The sequence below is a fragment of the Monopterus albus genome, unplaced genomic scaffold (genome assembly GCF_001952655.1).
Source record: "Monopterus albus unplaced genomic scaffold, M_albus_1.0 scaffold15.1, whole genome shotgun sequence".
Lineage (NCBI taxonomy): Eukaryota > Metazoa > Chordata > Actinopteri > Synbranchiformes > Synbranchidae > Monopterus > Monopterus albus.
Window position 1 is genome coordinate 1,324,084 of NW_018127895.1, and position 20,482 is coordinate 1,344,565.

The 20,482-nt window shown below is 36.9% G+C and overlaps 2 protein-coding genes across 17 annotated transcripts in view; both read right to left on the minus strand.

Annotated features, from left to right (window-relative positions):
- inpp4b (inositol polyphosphate-4-phosphatase type II B) overlaps positions 1-17,027 on the minus strand; it is a 216,714-nt gene extending 199,687 nt beyond the window's left edge. For 5 of the 8 annotated variants that reach the window (XM_020591783.1, XM_020591784.1, XM_020591785.1 and 2 more), the window contains exons 1-3: positions 16,819-17,027; positions 15,608-15,727; positions 3,793-3,870 (exon numbers count right to left, since the gene is read on the minus strand). The gene's annotated coding sequence lies outside the window, so the exon portion shown is untranslated. The remainder of the gene's footprint in view (positions 1-3,792; positions 3,871-15,607; positions 15,728-16,818) is intronic. The other 3 variants (XM_020591781.1, XM_020591780.1, XM_020591782.1) reach the window with 3 other exon arrangements.
- A 1,465-nt stretch (positions 17,028-18,492) lies between these two features.
- The window catches only part of gab1 (GRB2-associated binding protein 1), a 50,731-nt gene continuing 48,741 nt past the window's right edge, over positions 18,493-20,482 (minus strand). For 8 of the 9 annotated variants that reach the window (XM_020591677.1, XM_020591681.1, XM_020591675.1 and 5 more), the window contains 2 exons: positions 20,284-20,412; positions 18,493-20,068 (listed from right to left, as the gene is read on the minus strand). In XM_020591677.1, coding sequence (XP_020447333.1) covers positions 19,910-20,068; positions 20,284-20,412 — 288 coding nt within the window. In that variant the 3' untranslated portion in view covers positions 18,493-19,909. Of the gene's footprint in view, positions 20,069-20,283; positions 20,413-20,482 lie in introns of those variants that run through there. The other variant, XM_020591682.1, reaches the window with a different exon arrangement.

Below are 20,482 nucleotides of genomic sequence, written 5' to 3' on the forward strand. Positions count from 1 at the left end.
GCCAAAAATTGACTTAAAAGTTACATCAGAACTCATAATAATACTTCACACCGTCTTACCTACTATAAGAATATACTTGATTCATTAATGGCCTCACTTGCTGAGAAACCAACAGTTGCCTGACACTTATTTTACATTTAAATGCAAGCAACACATCTTTCTCTCTCTAAAGACTATTTTGTGATTATAACAGGCAGTAACAGACATTGAATATTTAAAAGGACCTTAAAGCTCATTTCATCTTCCTACCTATTGTAATGTGGCCTGTGAGCTCAGGAGACATTGTTAGGTGTCCATTATGACACAAGACTCGCATCCAGACTCCAATAACTCATATTGGAAGAGCCAGAGCATCTGGAACAAAAAATGCTACCTTTGGAATACCACAGATGGTTGTCACAGATTTTGGAAGTCAATTGTCATCTCATATTGTACAGAATCATGCAGTAACTGCAGTTTTTAAATTTGAGAGGGGGAAAAGAATAATGTAATTCCATCACAAACATTTCCCTTTGGCTGTCAAACACAGTGCCACATGCTGCTCTATTTACTGTTCACACTGAAAGCATCAAAAGTAAGAGGAAAAATAAAACAACTACTTTGCACAGTATATATTGAAATGGGTCAATTATAGACAAATCAGATTTAACAGTAACTGTTAATCACAGTTTCTTTGAAAGATATTGCTTTATAGTCAGATTGCTGCTCATACAACACAAAAAAACTGAGTACTGCAAAAATAAGACAAAATTTAGTTCTTTATAATTCCGGATGCAACATGTATGTGTTTACATTTGCACACTTGCAAACAACTCTCCTTCTATATGCCACAAGTCATTTTTTATTGTATGACCCTTTGGAAGGTTACAACTTGTCAGGAAACATCTGAGGTTTCTTGTGCACTGTGCTGACTTGTCCTCGGCTGCGAAGGAACAGTAATACAGAGTATTAATCCATCTAAAAAGTCAGGTTGCCAAAGCAGGATAACTACAGCAGCAGAGTGGAGAAGTGGCCAAAAGAAAAAGAAAAACAGTCTCTAAACTGTCCACCGAGTTGACTCAATACATCTGACAATCTCAACAATCACCACACAATACATCAAACTTCATGAATATGCATCTGCGCGATTACTAGACTGTAAAATGTTTAACATGTTAACTGGTGTTGTTATGTTTGAAGATGTGATGTAGTACTGAGAATTCAGCTTATATGTGAGGTAAAAAGAAAGATTTTAGAACATGTGGCAGTGCATGTTATGCTACTAAGCAAAAAATTAGGATCACCAGAATACACAAGAGAAACATCAAAAGAGAAGCATGAAAAGTAAGTAAATAAAACAATGCTGTCAACAAACTGCCAATGCTTTGGGATATTCAAAAAATTTCTGTCTCATGTAATATTCTTTATTTTATGGTTTTAGACCACACTAAGCTTGTTTATATCATTTAGCTGATTTTTAGAATGAATTAATAGTTTGGCTTTCATGGCATACTGTGGTTCCCTGTCTTTCATATTTGGTGTTTATAGTGATTAGTTAAAAAGCACATAAGAAAAACTTCTGCATAAAGATGGGGTTCAACAGCATTTTATCTAATCTGTATCCCATTCCGGATCCACTTACTGAATCCAAATCCTTCCCAATCCCTTATTTAATGTGATTAAGAAGTCCATTAGTTTAATTTTTTTTTTTATTTCATTCACTGCAGCAACAAAATGAATTTAAACAATTTTGTTAATAAACAATATAATATTTATGAATCTAGTCTTTAATCACCATATTGATGGTCATTCGATTGGTCATTTTAATTGTGATTATAGAGCATTTACCAGATATTCATTAACCCTGTCCTCACTCATGTTTCTTTGTGATGCGCTGTCAGAGAGGCCAAAGAGTGAAAACTAAACACAGACCATGACCTACAGGCATGGAAAGGGATTTGTTTGGCCATGAAGCTTCATGAAGCTCGGTATTTTGCTAACTTTGAACCGGATCCAAAACAGAACCGTACTTGCGCATTAGACTGCATAATGTATAAAATGTAGTGTTGGACAGGAAGTATAGATATGTGTTGAAATGACAGCGTTGCTGTTATTGTGCTGTTGAACTGAACTGTACTACATTATATAGAGAGGTGTTTCTGTTATTTAGCCTAGCTTCATTTATATACTTAAATGGGGTGGACAAAATTATAACACCTGTCAGTATAATGCAATACAAATCAACAGTGCCACCTTCAAGAAGATTTGTTGCAAGGTTGTTGTGGTTACACAGCTAGGTGTACCTAATAAACAGAGTGTATGCCATATGTCCACCATAACCTTCACATTTCAAAGTGCAATACATATTTCACACACACACCTTTAACGTAAGCTTTGTTAGTCAACTGACGAACACAAATGTCATGTCACATGATTAAGATGCCACCTCTGAAATAATGCATATGTAGGTTCTATCAGAACAAACCTCCAGCTTAAATGTCTGGAAAACCTATTACCATGACCTATTCATTATCCACAATCCATTGATTTATTTGCAGGGACTACTTGTCCCCATGCAAATGAAGGACCACTGTCAATCAACTGTGAACAACACAATTAGACATCATGGCATCTCCTAACTACTGGTAATTTATGTAGTACTGTCTTTTGAAAGCCGGACAAAATGCAAAAAGGAAGACAGCCTAAAAAGAAATTAAGGAAGAAGGAGACCTGGCACGGGTGAAACTGACAGCCTGCATGCAAATGTGGTCATCTATCTTACCAGGGAACACTGAATGTGCTTTATCTCATCTAGAAGGAGCAGTTCATCTCAGCTAGACAGACATTTGGATGCACTAGGCTTAAAAAGCAGAGGCCCTAAATTGGATAACAATTGTGAAACTGTACAAATGCTTGGGTTTGCTCACCTCAAATAAGCACTTCTGCAATTACAGCATGTGCATCTGTGGTGACCTGGACCTGAGCTACATGCTATGCTAGTTTTAATTAAGGTCATATGACCCATTCAGTTCAACACACTACTTAGAGAATATATAACTGTGTTTATATTCGGACGGGTAAGTGCATGCGAGTATGTACCGTAAGCTCACATGTATTTTGGTGTAACACTAACTAAAATAAGTACGACTCCAGTGAAAAGAAGGCTGACAGTTAAAACATATTGGCTGAAATTACAAACCAAATTATACTCGTTTGTTTATAGAGGAGAGACTTTAAGCTACAGTGGACTGTATCACATATGCTTGAAATGTGCAGACTTGATTTGTGTACCAAATCGTGTCAGGAAAAAAAATTCTTATTTGTTAAATTCATACAATTAAGTACAAATGAGCACACTAAGCTATGCATTTTCATCTTTGCTGAATGCAGATGTCAGTGACTTTTTCCTAGATTTATCACAAAAGAAAAGACAAATATTCCCCATGCCAAACCATCTTACTAGGAGGTTCACACACTTAACAGATTTTTTTTAACTCGTTAATTTTCCAGTAGCAAGAGCACAAATTTTATGTTTTTTTTAATATGTTTTTAAGTGTAGCAGTTAATGACACAAATTTTCAAACTGAAAAACATTTTCAACACCTGGATGCACAAGTAATCTGTATATTAACTGTTGCATCTATCAAATTGCTGACTTTCTCATCTCTGGCAATCAACTACTCATGATAATATAAAACATCTTTCAAAAGTGCTCCTACTTCATTTCATGTTCACAAATGGAAACTATTGTATATACAATATAAACAAAAGCTAGACTCAGTAAATCACCAATAATTAAATATACTGTCTTACCTGCTTTAAAAGAAAGCCTTCAGAAGAAGCCTTAGCCACTCGTATCAACATCCCTCTCTCTCCATCCTCCGTGTTTGTCTGTACACACAAGGAAGAAAAGAGACGTGAGGAGACAGCAGTGCCACAGCACAGCCAATAGCATCTCTGGAAAAGCTTCTGTGCAGCCACTCTGCTTTGTTTGTTAGTAGAGCTTCATCAAAAGATTCAGAGACCAGCTTCTGCAGTCACAGCATGACCGCCTAACCCACCCTCCCTTCACGTTCTCTACACTCACCAGAAAAGGTCAGTGTACAGAAGGTGAAGGCAGGGAACAAGGTTGGACAGCAAGAGGCAGCAAAGGAGGCAATGTTTTAAATGGTCTGAGCTGTAGGTAACAGTGGCCGGGGCTGGTCTGGCAGGCTGTAAAATGCCTGAAAGTCCCAGAGGGAAGTGTGGGGACTGAACAGCACTGATAAAGTAGCAGTGCTGCAGCATAAAAACATATGACTAGGGCTGCCCCCACATAGTCAAATAGTTGAGTCATTAGTCGAGAGAACCGTCATATAATAATGATCACTGTTATTATATTTTAATTTAAGTTAAAAAAATCTATGATGTCTACCAATGAAGTAGGCATATGCTTTGCCATATGTGAAAGGGGGATTGATTTGTAGCCTAGTTTCCTGCTGGGGAAGAATTTCTGATCTAAAATATGTAAAAGGCAGCTCTTGCTGACATAAACGGCCTGCTCAGGTCATAAATACTACTGAAACATCCAATCTGTTCTCTGTAGCAAGCAGGGGAAAGTGAAACCAGAAATCTCACAGTGACACCAGGAGCATGATCATCATAACAGATACTAGTAGAGAGTTTGCAACACATAAATAACAAGGGATTTGTGTAATTTAAACATATGTTTTTGGAGATTATGTTACACTAAATGTGCCAGAGGTAAATAAACACATAACACTTGATGAGTAAGGGGAGTGAGGGGACCAGGGGTGACAGGAATCTCACAACATGTCTTGGAGTGTGGACTGCCACATTTCATAGAGTCTGTCTGTTCTATGACACAGGCAAGTGATGGACCTGCGAATTAAGGTTGCTATGACAACATTGTGGAGATAGTTTGCTTATATTTTAGCCACAGCTACATCTGTCTAGCATTTCTACAGTGACATTAGGACAGCCGTTCTTTTTAAACACCTACGTATTTATTTTGCTGTCGCATCAAGTGCAACTTTCAAAAAGTCAGTTGTGCCTTAAATAAAACTGCTTGCAAATAGAACTTATCACTCACAGTCTGGAGTCATGTACTTCCTTGTAAATCATCTTGAAATGAGCATTTACTTACTCCTCCATAAATTATGCATAATTTCATGTATAGTTTGACAGAACAATGCATATGCAATGCAGGAATATATTGTACTTACTTCACATTAACTTTTGTTGTCTAGTCTGTCCTTTATATTCTTATTACCGTCTTGAGCAGACCAGGCTCCACCTGGAGTCATGGTGCACTATGAACAGAATGAATCCTCAAACCGCAACTCTAACTATACCTGCTTAAAATATGCAGTGGTATTTCCTTTGGCTAAAGTGCAGATAGAAAAGCAATTAGACTTTTAAATAGCACACTTTTGCTGCAACATCATTTGAATTGGGAGTAAAAGGCATTTAAATGCTATATCCAGACTGTTTTTCTATTGATGAAATACTGTAAAGCTCCATCTGACCAAGGTGAAAACTGCAATATCTCTGCAGATACACAACAATACCAACAACCAAGGAAGAGAAAATGCTACATTTTGACTGAGAATATGAAGGATACTATATCATTTCACTCACTTAAATCTGACTATAATATTCCCATTTATATTCATCTAGGTCAGGTGTTTGAAGAACTGCACGAATATCATGTAAAAAAACACAAAGTTGCATTATTTGTAAAGCAAGTGAGCAAAGCTGTCATGTTATCTACTCTGCATTAGTGCAGATGGAGCTGTGTTTCAGGCACATGTCAACAAAGAAAAGTGAATACCTAAGCATCATTTACCAAATGGAAAGCTTTAGAGTGGAACAGGCTCTGTCTTGCTTCTCTTCCCTCAGCTCCAATAAATCAGCATCATAGTCCGTGACAACTGGACAAACTCCAGTTTTAAAAGGCATTTCAACATGTGCCAAGCCAGGGACACATAAAATGTATCCCTAAACATATTCCTGTCTTGATCTTCCACTGCTTTTCATATTGCCCAAGTGTTAAACTGCTTTTGTTTGGGAGACTATAATTTTAGAATGTGCCCAATATTGAATGATTTGAGACTATAAACTAACAAAGCCCTTTCCCACACACACAAACTCAGAGGTGCTGCTAATATGCTGACCCTCTCATGCATGTAGCCAAGGAGGACAAAAATATAAAGACACCTCTAAATATAATGTAGTCCAGTGTTAAGTATGACATCAATAATAAACATAATTGAATTTATACATTTATGACATTTTGACCAAAAACGAACATTTTGAGCTACACAGATGTTAAGGTGGAAGTGTTGTATTGAATTGCATACAATGGTACAGGTGTACTTAATAACGTGGCTGCTGAGTGTATATACAAATACATACACGTTACATACTGTGTAAAATGGGCTCTTCTATGCAATACAATGCGCACATATACATGGTGCACATAAAGGATACTGACAGAAAAGAGGATTTCGGGGCTGATAATGATTACCAAATCATCCACTCTTACAATTGCAAAAGTATGACAAAAACAAAACTGGATAAATGTTTACATTTACCAGTGTCAACACAACTTTTGGAAACAAATTGTTGTTTAAAAAAAGCTATTTTTAATGATATCCTTCATGTTTTTTGTCTTAAGCAATGCAATTCATAGAAATGTATTCATCATCATGTTATATAATAACTATTTCAGTTCTTTAAAATACCAAACATTTAATGTTTGAGCTTCTAAAATGTGAAAATTTGCTGTTTTTCTGTGTCATGTGTGACAATAAACAAGCATATGTGAATAAAGTTTCTTTCGTGTTTGGGCTACTGATCGGGCAAAACAAAGTAACTTCAAGGTTATACTTTGGGCTCCAGGAAATAGTGAAGGCCATGAAAGTGCCAGAGCTGTAATATTTACTGTTGAACTGGTCTATTACATGCTCTGTTGCCCCATCGCTAAACTAAACTTTTTCTCTTCCTTAATGCAAAATGAAGGAAACTATCTGAGCCATGCTGACTGAATAATCATGACACAATCAAATCCAAAATGCAATGTGTGGAAACATTTTAAATCCAACACCAAATATGGAAAAAACACAAAAGTTGAAGCTATTTGGTGCCTTTTCAAAATCCAACTATCTGGCAAAATGAATGAATGCAATTAATTGATAATGTAGTTGAGCATTAGGCTATGCCAACAAGATCTATACTCAGTTTAAAGTCCTACCACAACAAGTGACAAAATATTCTCTTAATTTCACATTGTTCTGACTTGCACTCTGCAACTTTAGACACAAAATTTAAACGTGCAAAAATCATTTGTTAGCCGAGGTCTGTTTCTGCTTCTTTAATGTGCCATACTGACGAGTGAAACTAATCTCCAAATGGATACATCAGCCATTATTTCCTCTCAGTTTCTCAACACAGATAAGCAGACTAAAGGCTTAAATCCAATGCACACACAATTGTTCATTTTTATTACCTTTTTCACCACTAGAAAAATCAATAGTGCTATATCTGTGTCCACTTTATGTTGGTCCATAGACTGCAGCTAGGCAAAGGTTTGAACAAGTACACCTTAAACTGGGCTATTCTTCTTTTAAAAGTGTGACGATATAGTGTGTAAGCAAACTGACCACACAAAAGGCCAGGTTATGACCCTAACAATGATTTGTTTCTGGGTTCTACACCCTCATCAAAATGGACAGGGCATACATATTCATCTTCCTTTTAACAATATTATAAATACTACTGTTTCAAAAACAATTTTAATACTTCTAAAGCACATTAGAGTGATTTAAAATAATACTCAGGTGTATGCTAGTGTAGTGTTAGAGCTGTTTGGATTCGTAAAAACGCTTTGAGTTCAGATGTTGTCACACATGACACAGAAAAACAGCAAATTTTCACATTTTAGAAGCTCAAACATTAAATGTTTGGTATTTTAAAGAACTGAAATAGTTATTATATAACATGATGATGAATACATTTCTATGAATTGCATTGCTTAAGCTGTAAAGCTTCTGAATTTTGGGGGTATATAAATGAGCCTTTAGTTTACATTCAAAGCATAAGTCTCTATAGATGAAAACAAAACATTACAAACATTCTTTTTTAAATAATGTTGTTTTACAGGTCACTGGTGTAGCAGTTACAATCCAGCAAAAACCTGAAATTCTATGAATTTCTCAACTGTGAACAAAACCAACATCTGAACTCAAAGCGTTTTTACGATTTCAAATTCTCTGGAAGGCAAAATATCTAGAAATTGTAATTTATGAAGCTAATCAATAAAGGTCAGCAAGTTAATTAAATTAGATTTTGAGCAGAGGAAAGCTAATAATTAAGTCATTACTGCATCCATCTCTTATTTGTAAATATCAAATAATTCATTGAAGAGGAAGAATATGCACAGATGCAGTACATCAAAGAGTCTTGACAACGGAGACCAAATGTCAGCAACTGTCAAGATATTACCGTGCATCAAAGCCTGCTCGCTGCCTCAATGGGCTCTTACAGCTTATCAGAACCCTTTCAATGACACATACAGCCTAGTCTCAGAGTGAATCGCTGATTCTCAGTAAACTTTTGACAAGGCCTATTACACAGATGGATAGCTGTTTTCACTGGGAGAACAAAGACCAGCCGAACTGAGCTGTGTTTCCTGTCAAGTACCCCTCACCAGCAAACCCCTGTTGAAAATACCTCGGGCAACTCCTATCTGATGAGGTGTCTGCATTCTTCAACAGGAACTGCCATGTAGCAAAGTGCTGTTGCCTAAGATGTACAGTATAGGAAGTAGCAGTGCAATAAGCAGAACTTACCATCCTCACATCTTTGTCACAGTAACTGATTTTGAGTCTGTGCCATAAACCTCCATTGTTGTTCAAAAATGATTAAAAACCATCCGAGAAACACACCGCTGTACTGGTGGCGTTTATTACAAAACGCAAGACCCACATATTTGTTGAAACTGTTGCCCCAGAAACATCAAATGGCCATAACTCTTTTACAACTTTGTACAAGAAGTAAGCAAGAGTCAACAGCACATGCGCAAGTTCTCTGCACCGGTCCTCTGTTTTGTTTACAGGCATGGGAATTCACCAGATTTTCTCTGAAAAATGATGAACCATAATTTGTGATAATAATTTGATTGGTCCATTCCCTGAATCTGTACTGGCGGTGAAATTTCAACATGCTGAAAACTCAGTTTAAATCCATTCAGGTAAGACATTTACAAACATCCATCCAGCAATAAACAGTGGTTATATGCAACGCATAATATCCTAACTCATGGAAGACATCCTTATTTTAGTGAAATAAACTACATGTTCAACAAAAATGATGGAGATAGCCCATGGCAACCTTAAATCCCTCAACAACACAAGTAAAGAAATGAATGCAAATATCATGCTATATGCATGGTATAAAATAAAACTATTTTGGTGAATATAAATTATTAAGCCAACAATTTGTCCTTGTTTTTCATTTATTAATACTGACCAGCATCACATTTTCACTAACATTTGGCAATTTTGGAGCCCCATGCCTGTGTTTACAATCCACTAGATCCTTGCACTTTCATAAAGGTCTCTTAGTTGAGATGCTCCAAAAATGGTCATTTGAAGATTTTTGGGCAACACTGACAAAATATGTGGGTCTTGTGTTAAGTAATGAGGAAATGTGTCACCCAGTGTAGTACTGTGTTTCACTGATGTATTTTTAACCATTTTTGAACAACAAAGCTGTACGACAGAGGCAAATAAGCCAATCCAGGTTGGAGACTGAGCGACATTTTCCCTGTGTAAAGGAAATTCATTGTTGGTTTTAGTCTCCGTATGGGGATTGTTAAAAAAATATTAATATAGAAAATGACCAGCGTTATCATTTAATATATTCCCTGACAATAATGTGACACAAGCCCCGCTGACACTGTCAGACTGTCGAGCTCCGAGATGCTGCGTAAGACAACTAGCACAAGATGAATAGCTGACACATCACAAAACAAAAAGTGAAGACAGAGGCAGAATCATATTCAGATACATCCAAGACCAGACTCAAGGAGCCAATCTATATCTGAGTCAAGGGGCTCCTACAGCAAGCATTCCAGAGGCAGAAACACCATGCCATCTTCAGGCAGGCTGTGTAATCAAAGATTAATATCTTAGCATGCACAATTGAGGCCCCCTTCTCCCAAGCAATTAATACTGCACCAACAGTAACTTCGAATCTAGGGGAGAGATCTCTGAGTCATCTCTAAGAAACAGATCATTTACAATGCTGACTATTAACAAACCCCCATTAATTAATCACTGAACTCTTGGGCAACATTTAGTCCTATGGTGCATGGAGTGACTGGCATCAGTTTGAGCATAATAGTTCATTATCAGGAGGGATACATTTATGATCTTCAGGCAAATTCCTTAAGCTATTAAAAATTAATAGAACCTCACTCTGTGGTGTAAAGTTAGTATCTGGAGCAACAGAATTGTGCAGTTATATCTTTGGTAATATAATAATCAGTGTACTTAATGTACCTGTGCCCGTGTGCAATGAATGTAGTGAAACTGTGGAGTGAAAAATGATGCAAAGCATAAGCTGAATTGCAATTCCCATTGAATCCTGCTTCCTAAATACAATTATCACTCTAATACAGTAATGGTCTTACTGCTACAAGTCTCTGCTGATGACACTGCAGTCACAATCCTCCAGCATTCACTAAATCTGATTAAAGCCAGCTTTGGTGAGAAGGAGTGTGCAGCGGGGTTTGGAAATCATTCACTTGCTGAGGAACTTGACACAGCAGAGGAGGACTGAAAGCCAAGTTGCTCTGATCTAAAAATATAACAAGAAAATAACCTGCAAAAACGGATGGAAGACTTAAGATGCCCAAAATACAATACCTCTCTACTTAAAATTTAGTTTTACAGAGATTTGTGCACACAGCGGTAAACGTTCTTGCTCTCTCCTCTACTTTTCTTAAACCGCAGGTGTTACAGCGCCTGTCCATCTCTATCAATGCTACAATGGTGCTTTGGAAGAGAAATGTGTATCTGGACTCGGTAAGCACTGATTCATTCTTTGAGTTGTTTTAGATTCTGTTCAGCAGTGGTTCTGTCTTAATGTGATTAGAGGTTTTAAAGCAGAGAGGAAAGAAGAAAAGCTGGACAGGCAGCGAGAGAAAAGAAAAGCGGACAGGTAGATGGCATTTGGCCGAGATGAGAGGTTGACTGGGCGGGTTACGTGTTAAGATAATGACAGACTGGCTGCCAGTTTTGGAAGATGAGTGAGTGAGACAGATGCGGTAAACAGAACTATAGATGAATCAGACAAGGCTGCCAGGAAGTACTGCAATGAGATGCATTTGATCAGAAGTACATCCAAGATTCATTCAAGTTCATTCAGAGAGACGAGTGAGCTAGTGGAGTTCAACCAACAGTCAGACAGAAATGTTGGCAGGATAAAAAATGAAGTACACACAAAAATGTATATCCTGGCTAACAGTGAAGCAAAATAACACTCACACAAAAAACATGCCAGCAAAAATTAAAGGTTTAAACTAAGTAATAGCAGTGGTACAGCATGGTCTGGAGCCTGATATGAGGTTGTTTTATGATGAAAATACACATCTGGAGACAACAAGGTGAGCTATACTGTATATTAGACAACACACCCCTAAACAGGACAAACACCACCATTAAAAAAACACCTTATCTGTACTGAATTTTAAGTGTCCAATATTAAATACAACTATCTCAAACTAATACAGTGTGATACTACATTCATAACAGAGGTAATGTTCAGTTTTCACCGAAAACATTTTACATGTATTGTTGGTTGTACTTGGTGGTGTTTCTAATATTAGGTATACCCTCATTAGTATAAGTGGGGTGGACAAGCTATTTGAAGAACCTCAGTATAATGCAATACAGTTCAATAGCACAACAAATTATAGCATCCAATAAACAATGAAGTTGAATTAACATGTCTCTAAAACAGATTCATCAACAACTGAACATTATAACCTTCATGAAGGCAGGATCTACTGCAGTACCATTTCAGGCTGTATTAGACTGTATTAGCACTGCAACAATTAGTTAATTCATGGATCAAAATGAACCTGTAACAACACTGATTACTGATTTTTATATTTATTCTTTATTATTATTATTTATTATTTTATTTATTCTAGGCAGTTTCACTTTTACAGGAACGGCCTGATCACACCCACACACAGCTCCACACAGTCACCTCTGGAAGGTACTCAGCACAACCCCACCCTGACCTGCTGACCACTAAGCAGCTCCACTGGAGCAGCTGGGGTTTAGGACCTTGCTCAAGAGCACCACAGTGGTGTTGAGGATGGGGCAGGCACCAATTTTTCACCGCCAGCTTCCAGTCACAAGCTCCACTACCACAGTTAATTTGAGTGGTCACAATTCTCCGGTTCAAACTTTTTTCTGCCTCCCCTTGTCTTCTACAATTGTAAAATGACTATCTTTGGGTTTTGGACTGTCAGTTTCATAAATTAAGAGTGAAATCTGAAAATGCTATCTTGGGCTTTTTACAGACTGTCATCAACGTTTTTCATATTTTCTTAAATTTTACAGACCAAACAATTATAATAAAGTGGTATATTCATTGATAATTAAGATAATCATTACCAAAAATATGTTTGAGATAAGTTTAGACAGGGTCATACTGAATTTACAGTTTTATACAGCTTTTACGAATTTATTTGGCGCAATGTACATCTCACTCTGTGTAGAATTTAACCTACTGTTGTCAATACTGGCATCAGTCGCAAAGTGAGAATTGCTGAGAAAACACATAGACACCTACCCTATCAATTAATTGGACTGCCAGCCCAAGGATGCCTACAAGGGCAAACGTCTTCATTTTCAACGGTTATAGTGAATCCCCCATTAATAAGACATGCAGCTGCCTAATTTACTTTAGTTCATAGCTCTGACTTTCCACACTTACTGGGTGTTAATTAACCAGGCATGTCATTCATAGGATTTTGTTGACATGAGCACATTGCGGTTTCTTATTTAAATCCCCACCTACATTATTTTAAGCAGCAGCTACAAATTGGTTTGGAATATTCATTTCCAACCGACATTAAGGCCCAAACATACTACAATTGTCTGTAGAAGTGTGTACCTCTGTAACTGCCCCCATAAGACAACCACCCTGGCCACCTTACAGACTGCTCCCATCAGACCAGGCAGAGGTCCAAGAGGAAAGGCTAGGCCGGATAACGCTCATAGGCTCCCTGCTACCCAGAACAGGCTCATAATTATTCTGTTGGCCCTGTTAAGAAGCCAGATACTCTTTTCCTGCCCCATTACTCACACACTGCCAAAGATACTGCACAGAGGCTCCCCAGGCCGCACAATCACACAGTGTGTGGGTTTCCTTTTGTCATATTGCCTGTCTACCTCTGGGCATTACTGCTGCTGCACCAGTGTGTATGTGTGTGTGTGTGTGTGTGAATTAGTACATAACAGCAAAAAGTAAAATACTGTAATACCACTTACTTTGTAAATGGTCAGTTAACATTTAAAACAATAATTACAAAATAAATATTTTTATTTAAATATCTGGCATTTTTCCCCTGATAAGAACCTAAATGGTTAAGCAGAATCAAAATCGGTATGAATAAATTTCAAACAATTCCCAACCCTACTCGTTATGACAAATGGATAGTGATTTAGATGTTTTTAACAAAACAGATTGAAGCCGTTAAGTGAAAAAAAACTACCAAATGTTTAACAGCACTCAGGGAATGCACACTTCAGCCAAGACAGCTCAGTATTAAGTGTGTGACCCTCTTAGTACGATTCCTTTACTATGAAAATTTACCCCAAGCATTTGAATGCATATTGATATCACTGTTAGTGTGAAAGTTATTCAAGATAATAAAAAAAAAGGTACAAAAAATGTTTTAAAATCCTGGATCTGATCACCAAATCCATAAATAAAATTTGGAGTTATGCTCTGAACAAACCAACACAGGGCAGTAACAACATAATCTCTTTGGTGGAGGTTATGAGTGCTCATATACAATGCAACTGCATTTGCTTAACAAGATCTACATACAAAAGCTGAAATGGCTACCGTTCAATATTGCAGGTATCATAGGGTTTTAAGGAAATACAGACATTACCAGGTGAGTCTGCAGCAGTAGAGAACAGTCTCTGTCTGCTGCAGTGTTACTACAGGAGAGAGACAGCATTATCCAAAATGCTGCCCCACCAGAGTTGACTGAAGTTTTGTGCTCCAGCAGGTGTTGCTGAGCTGCTCTCCTTAGTTAACGCCAGAGGTCTATGCTCAGCTCCACTAACGTTAGTCTGTGATGGGCTATGAAGTAAAAACATTTCTCCACACTCATCTTTCAAAGCTCATTATCAAGGTATTAAAATGTGTTCAAATGATTGCTTTTTCTGAAGATGACCTAACGTTACAAACAACTCTTATATGTGCGTACTGCAAGCTGACCTCATGATTGAGCTCCGCCTTTTCCGTTCTAAAAACATTATTACAAAAATCATTTGCAAATCAATTAAGAAGCATAGAACATATGAATGGCGACTCTTGCTATCACATATGATGCTGTTAGACTGGTTGTTTCAAAAGGAGAAGGGTGAGCTGAGAAGGTAGTAAGTTTATTTATATATAGATAACTATATTACATGTTTGTAGCAGTCTTGACAAACATGTTCAGAAATGGGGAGATGTACTTCAGGTCCACATGATCAAGGAGAAGATGACAATAACTCTGAGCCTAGATGATGACATTATCAGTAATGTAGTTCTCACACATCAATCATGCAAAACCAGCCATTCATATGAACACTGAAAAAGCAATTTAAAAAGAAAATGAGTCAAAACCTGTCAACTGCCACATGTTAACCTGTCATCCTATCAGCCACATCTGACAGTGACATGAAATTTTTAAAAATTCTGTTTGAACAAAACAGCTACCCGATGGCAACATTTTGCAATCTGCTACACATCCTATTAGCAATTATAATCCTATCCCAATAAGACAATGACATTTGCTTTAATTAATTTACCTGCAGAATGCTTATAGGTTACATACAGCCAGTGTAATGAAAGACTCACTTATGTAGGATGGAGTACATCACCGGATGTAGAGTACTACAGAGTTACGGGATTAGATGTGAATGTGAAAACAGTCAGCCCATATGTTTCAAATGAGCAAACCGGAGGTCTGTACGGAATACATAAATCTATGGTAAGTAGCTACCAAGGGAGTTTTACATCAGTCCTGTTTTGTATCTTATCAAGGAGAAGAAAAGTAGCTAACACAGATATATGTCACCATTATCAAACCACAAATGGGCCTGACCTTGTACTGATAACACTACAAACTATGCATATATGCGCACCTGTATGTGTTACATTGCACTTTAATTTCATAAATTTTTGTGATCAAAAATAGAACTGATATTGTTATTAATTAAACTATTTTACTTACAGGTCTCTGTTGCTAAACCCTATTTATCCCCCCGTAAATAATAATAATTACGGAATTCAGGGCCCTCACTGGCCTAGAACCTCATGTATTTACCCAGATTGGTGTGCAGAGATCATCACCATGACACTCTAAACATAATTTAGACTGCCACAGCACTGCAGAGCCTCAGACAGGTGGATGTCATTAGAAGTGACTGCACTGGAGGGGTGTTGCCTATGAGAAAGCATAAAGGCAAAGAAGAGTCATTTATTTCTTCAAACAACATCTCCATCTAGTGGCCAGTAGAAGCAAAACAAAAACAATACTGAAAATTGTGGTGTTGTTGCAGTGTCTCTAAATTGCTATTATGGTCTTTTTGACATCTTGTGCGAGATTTTGTCATGTGAGTAGCTTTGGAATATTTACTACTAAACTAAGCTACATAAAGCTCAAGGGTGAACACTGTAATAGTAATTAAAAATAAGGCCAAAGGTTTATTTGCTAGTTCTAGCTTACTAGTCTTCCTCAATGAATGAAGTTGTTCAGTTGTCATCAAAGCATTTCAGTTATTATTAAGTGATGTTATATGCAAAGATTTGGGCACCAATGGGCTAATTATAGATTTTGTTGATTTCTGGAGATAAAAGATAACAGGTTGCAAATTGCCTTTCTTCAGATGTTAATTACTCTGACTTAATAAACTTAAAAAATACATAAAATAAATACAAATTAAAACTATTGTTTGAATGTTTGAAGAGTAAGACTTTATCTTAAGCAAATAATTCCTAATAACACCCATGACTTACTTATTTTCGTTATTGCTTAAGTTCATGAAATATTTATTTTCATTATTGTTTATGTACATGAAATAAAAATAAAACTGTATTAGTCTAACATCTAAATAAAGGCTAATTTTTCTGCCTTTTGCAGCAGTTGTATTGGCTTGTTTACACTTAATATAAGTTATAAACTTAACATAATATAGACCTTAACCCAGGAGTGTCCTAGTATCTTCACCGGCTACAACGGTAGTAAAGAATAGGGGCCTTTGTGGATAGAAAGAACAAGTATGGCTTTTCTGAAAATATGTAAGCTTGGGTTTTTCAAGCTACTTTTGTGTTCACAAATGTGCTTATTGTTTGACACCCTGCTGTACCAGAAACACGTTTTACATTAGAAACTATAGCATTAGCTAGCTAGGTTAATTGGATTTGGAGTAGCAGAGTAAGTTGGCTAATAGGTAACTCTAAGATGTTTTCCCAATAATGCTAAATTTGAATTAGCATTAGCAAACATTTGGCGAAAAAACACTTTGTTCAACATACCTTACCACTGTTCTGAAGGCATTTCTGGAGTCTTTGGTGAGTTTTCTTTAAAAGTAGAACAGGAAGTATATTCTTTACTGCACCATGTAACTCACCGTCAAGATTTTAGAAGCCTCTCGAACTTAACTCGTTGTAACCGTTAACAGTTAACTGCACTAACGGTTAAATGCTCGTCAAACAAATATGGCGGCCGAACGTTACATAAAACTCTTTGCTTGTGCTTGCATTCAATCAATTTTATGTTTTATAATTTAACTAATTTAGCTATTTGAACTACATTTTTAACTAAGTTATAATTAAACGTAGTATAATTTGTGTATAATTAAAACTCAAGTATTGTACTTAAATAGTTTTGAGGTATTTGTACTTCACTTTAGTATTCCCATTTTGTGCTACTTCATACTTTGACTTCACTACAAATATTGTAGCTTTACTCCTCTACATTTATTTGATAGCTTTACTTTTCAGAATCTAGACTAATAAAACAAAATACAGTATTCTGAGATTCTGATCCTGATCCTGATTGATCCTTGGTGGGAAATTCACAACCTACCCAGCAGTAGATCACATTATAAGCATATAAGGTAGCCTAATTAAAATTATTGCCACCTTTACCAGCTGCAATGTTAAGAATTACAGCATGTGCACAATAATGCATTATAATCCAATAATATAATATAGATTCCTGTGAAATGTGTCATTCTGCATGACTACTTTTACTTTTGGTTCTTTAAGTATATTTTGAAGCTAATATTTTTGTACTTTTGATTAAGTAATTTTGAATTCATGACTTTTATTTGTAGCAGAGTATTTTTACACTGAGGTATTACTACTACTAGTAAGCAGTCTGAGTACTTTCACCACAGCTGCATTTTAGCATACAGTCTATGCCTTGTACAAACAAATCATGGATCAGTTTCATGCCACCATCTTTAGGAATTAACTAATAGAAAGAATTAACTAATAAGACTCTTTAAAATGTAGCTATATGAATATTTAGGGACACCAGCAATGCACAAACAGGATCTATTTTATTCAGTTCAGTTGCATGAAATTATGTGATTTAAGACATGGGCATTGTTATCATTGCTGGAAGTAATGGGTTGTTTCATCCTCCAGAATTCAGAAGATAAGATCATATTTGCAGGATATACTTGGTCGACATGTTTAAAGTTTCCTTGTTCAGTTGTTCATGAAAACACTTGAAACTAACAGAACAAAGCAGCCTGCATGCATGTGAAATGACAGCATCATTTTCCAATCTAAATGTGATTGAAAACAACAGAACAGTTCACATGCACAAGTAAGTATCTTACTGGATCTTGTACTTCCTATTCTCTTCTTTCATTTCATTTTTTCCACTTTGATTTCAGAATGGAAATTATATTGAAGAAAGAAAACACATGCATACCATGTTGGATTTTATTTAGTCCACTTTTAAAATGTACATTTTCTGTTGAGATTCATTAAAAAAGATAAAGCATCGTCAGCTCTGCAGTCTATGTCACAAAGAGACTGCAACAAGGAAAGGGTGAAGTTGAATGACTTAGTAGGCACAATTTTCAAATTATATATGTTATTCTAACTGATGGCAAAATATAAACAGCAATGATTTTATTGTGTGATGGCACATGCTGGGGACTTCTGAGTGAGAGTTCACAGATTAGTTACAGATCTATGCAAAGACTTTTTCACTTTCTACAAAAGATGTATCAAGTTGATTACATGAGGCAATTTTCCAAAACTGCATGCCAGATAAATTTAACATAAATTAAACCTAAGAGGAGAAAGAAAAGACAAACATAAATGACCTGTGAAACTAATTGACCGGCACTTGTAAAACTAAGCAGAGTTTAGCCAGTGTTCCTCCACATGAATCACGAATACTGAGCTAAAAGTGGACACAACTTCCACCTGATGAAATAACTTGAGAAATAAATTAGAAATGGATAGTTGTATTAGTATACACTTATAAAAGAGTACCTGATTTTCTCTCTCTAGCCTAAGTTTGATACCTTTGCATAACTTATAGAAAACCTGTCACTTTCTTTTTAAAAACTCACAGTAATTCATTCATTAATCACAAGTCCTGATACCACCTAAGATAGGCACAAGATTCTACCCTGCAGAATCCACATACCTTCAAGTCAAACATGCTGGATATTCCAAACAAATAAAGGACACTTTTCCTGTTTATATACATAACACTTTCGTGCAATCTTTGCACTTCCATTACAAGCGTCTCCACTTACAGAGCAAATGGAAATCAAATCGTTTTCAGTGGATTAACCCTTGAGTGAATCCAAAGCTTAAATGGAGCACATGGTTACATGTAAAATGAACAAGTTCACCTGTCTAACAAAACTCAATGAAATTCTGCCGCACTGGGTTATCTTGGAGATCTGGTTTGAAGTTTGCCTAAGACACAGATCAGAGTCACTTTCAGCTATCTACTATGACTTAGTGAGGAAAAGAAAGGTAAAAATGACATGGGAACAGTGCTCATAGGAGCTCCCCCGCTGCACAGGCCAAACTCAAAAAATAAAAAAAGTCAACACTGTTAACCAGCTATGCTAACTAGCAGAGTGTTGAATTGACTAATTCTTTTGATAATGTTATCAGTTGATTTCATTTGCACTCCAAAAACAACATCATTAAACAGCATTATAATTTAAGGAAATGTTAACTGTGGATCAGCCCACAAGTCACTAAAAAGTGAACAAAAGAGCAAAAAAAAAAAAAAAAAAATCCAATACAGGAGGCAGTGAATATTCAAAATTCATGAGTCTGTTTAAATCAAACCCTGAAGACCAGTCCATTCATTCCACCTGCTTTCATACTACATACAGCTTATTTCTGGCCCACACCCTTCCTACGTCTGTACACACAGTGCTGTCCTAGACCTGACAGCAGTGTAAACTAAAGACAGCTGAGTGGCTATGGAGCTTCACGGGCCTCTACACACTAAGGATCTTGTTGAGGTGGAGCATGACAGCTATGCTGTCCCGAAGCACAAACCAGAGCCTACGCTATTGTAAAAGACTCAGTGCTTTGGGGTTTGGAGCCTGGGTTAGCAGCTGGGACTACAGGATCACTTGGGTCCTTTAGAAGGGGTGTCCGTCTCTGTGGATTGGCGGCCATCGTTCCAGGCCTCCCGGGTGCTCTTAAGGGCCTGTGTCCGTTGCTGGTCCACAACCACATAGTCAACACGCTCATCTGATGCTGCCATACCAGTTCCATTGCTTTTCATCTGAAGAAATGAAGTAAAGAAAAACACAAAATTTTAAACCAAATTCCTACAACAGTTGATAATACACAGTTTAAATACACACGTGTTTCTGACCACACCACAAGATCTGGTCTTAGGTTAGTGCTGGATATCTCTTGAGGACCTACAGGCTGATTTCTTAAGTCTACTCTAATTGTGACTGTGCTCTGGATTACTTAAAGAAAATTCCTTCCTACCTTCCTTGGTGGGGTAGACTTGCCGGGGTCGAGATCCAAATCCAGGTACTCCACCTGTTTGTCTCCCTTCGGTTTCACCATGGGGCTGCTCCCACCATCTGCAGTCATGGGCGCACCAAGCTTCATGTTCTATGTAAAGCAGAAAGGGATGCTTTTATTGACAGAAGGGGAAGACTGAAGCTGTGTCAGAGTAAAACAG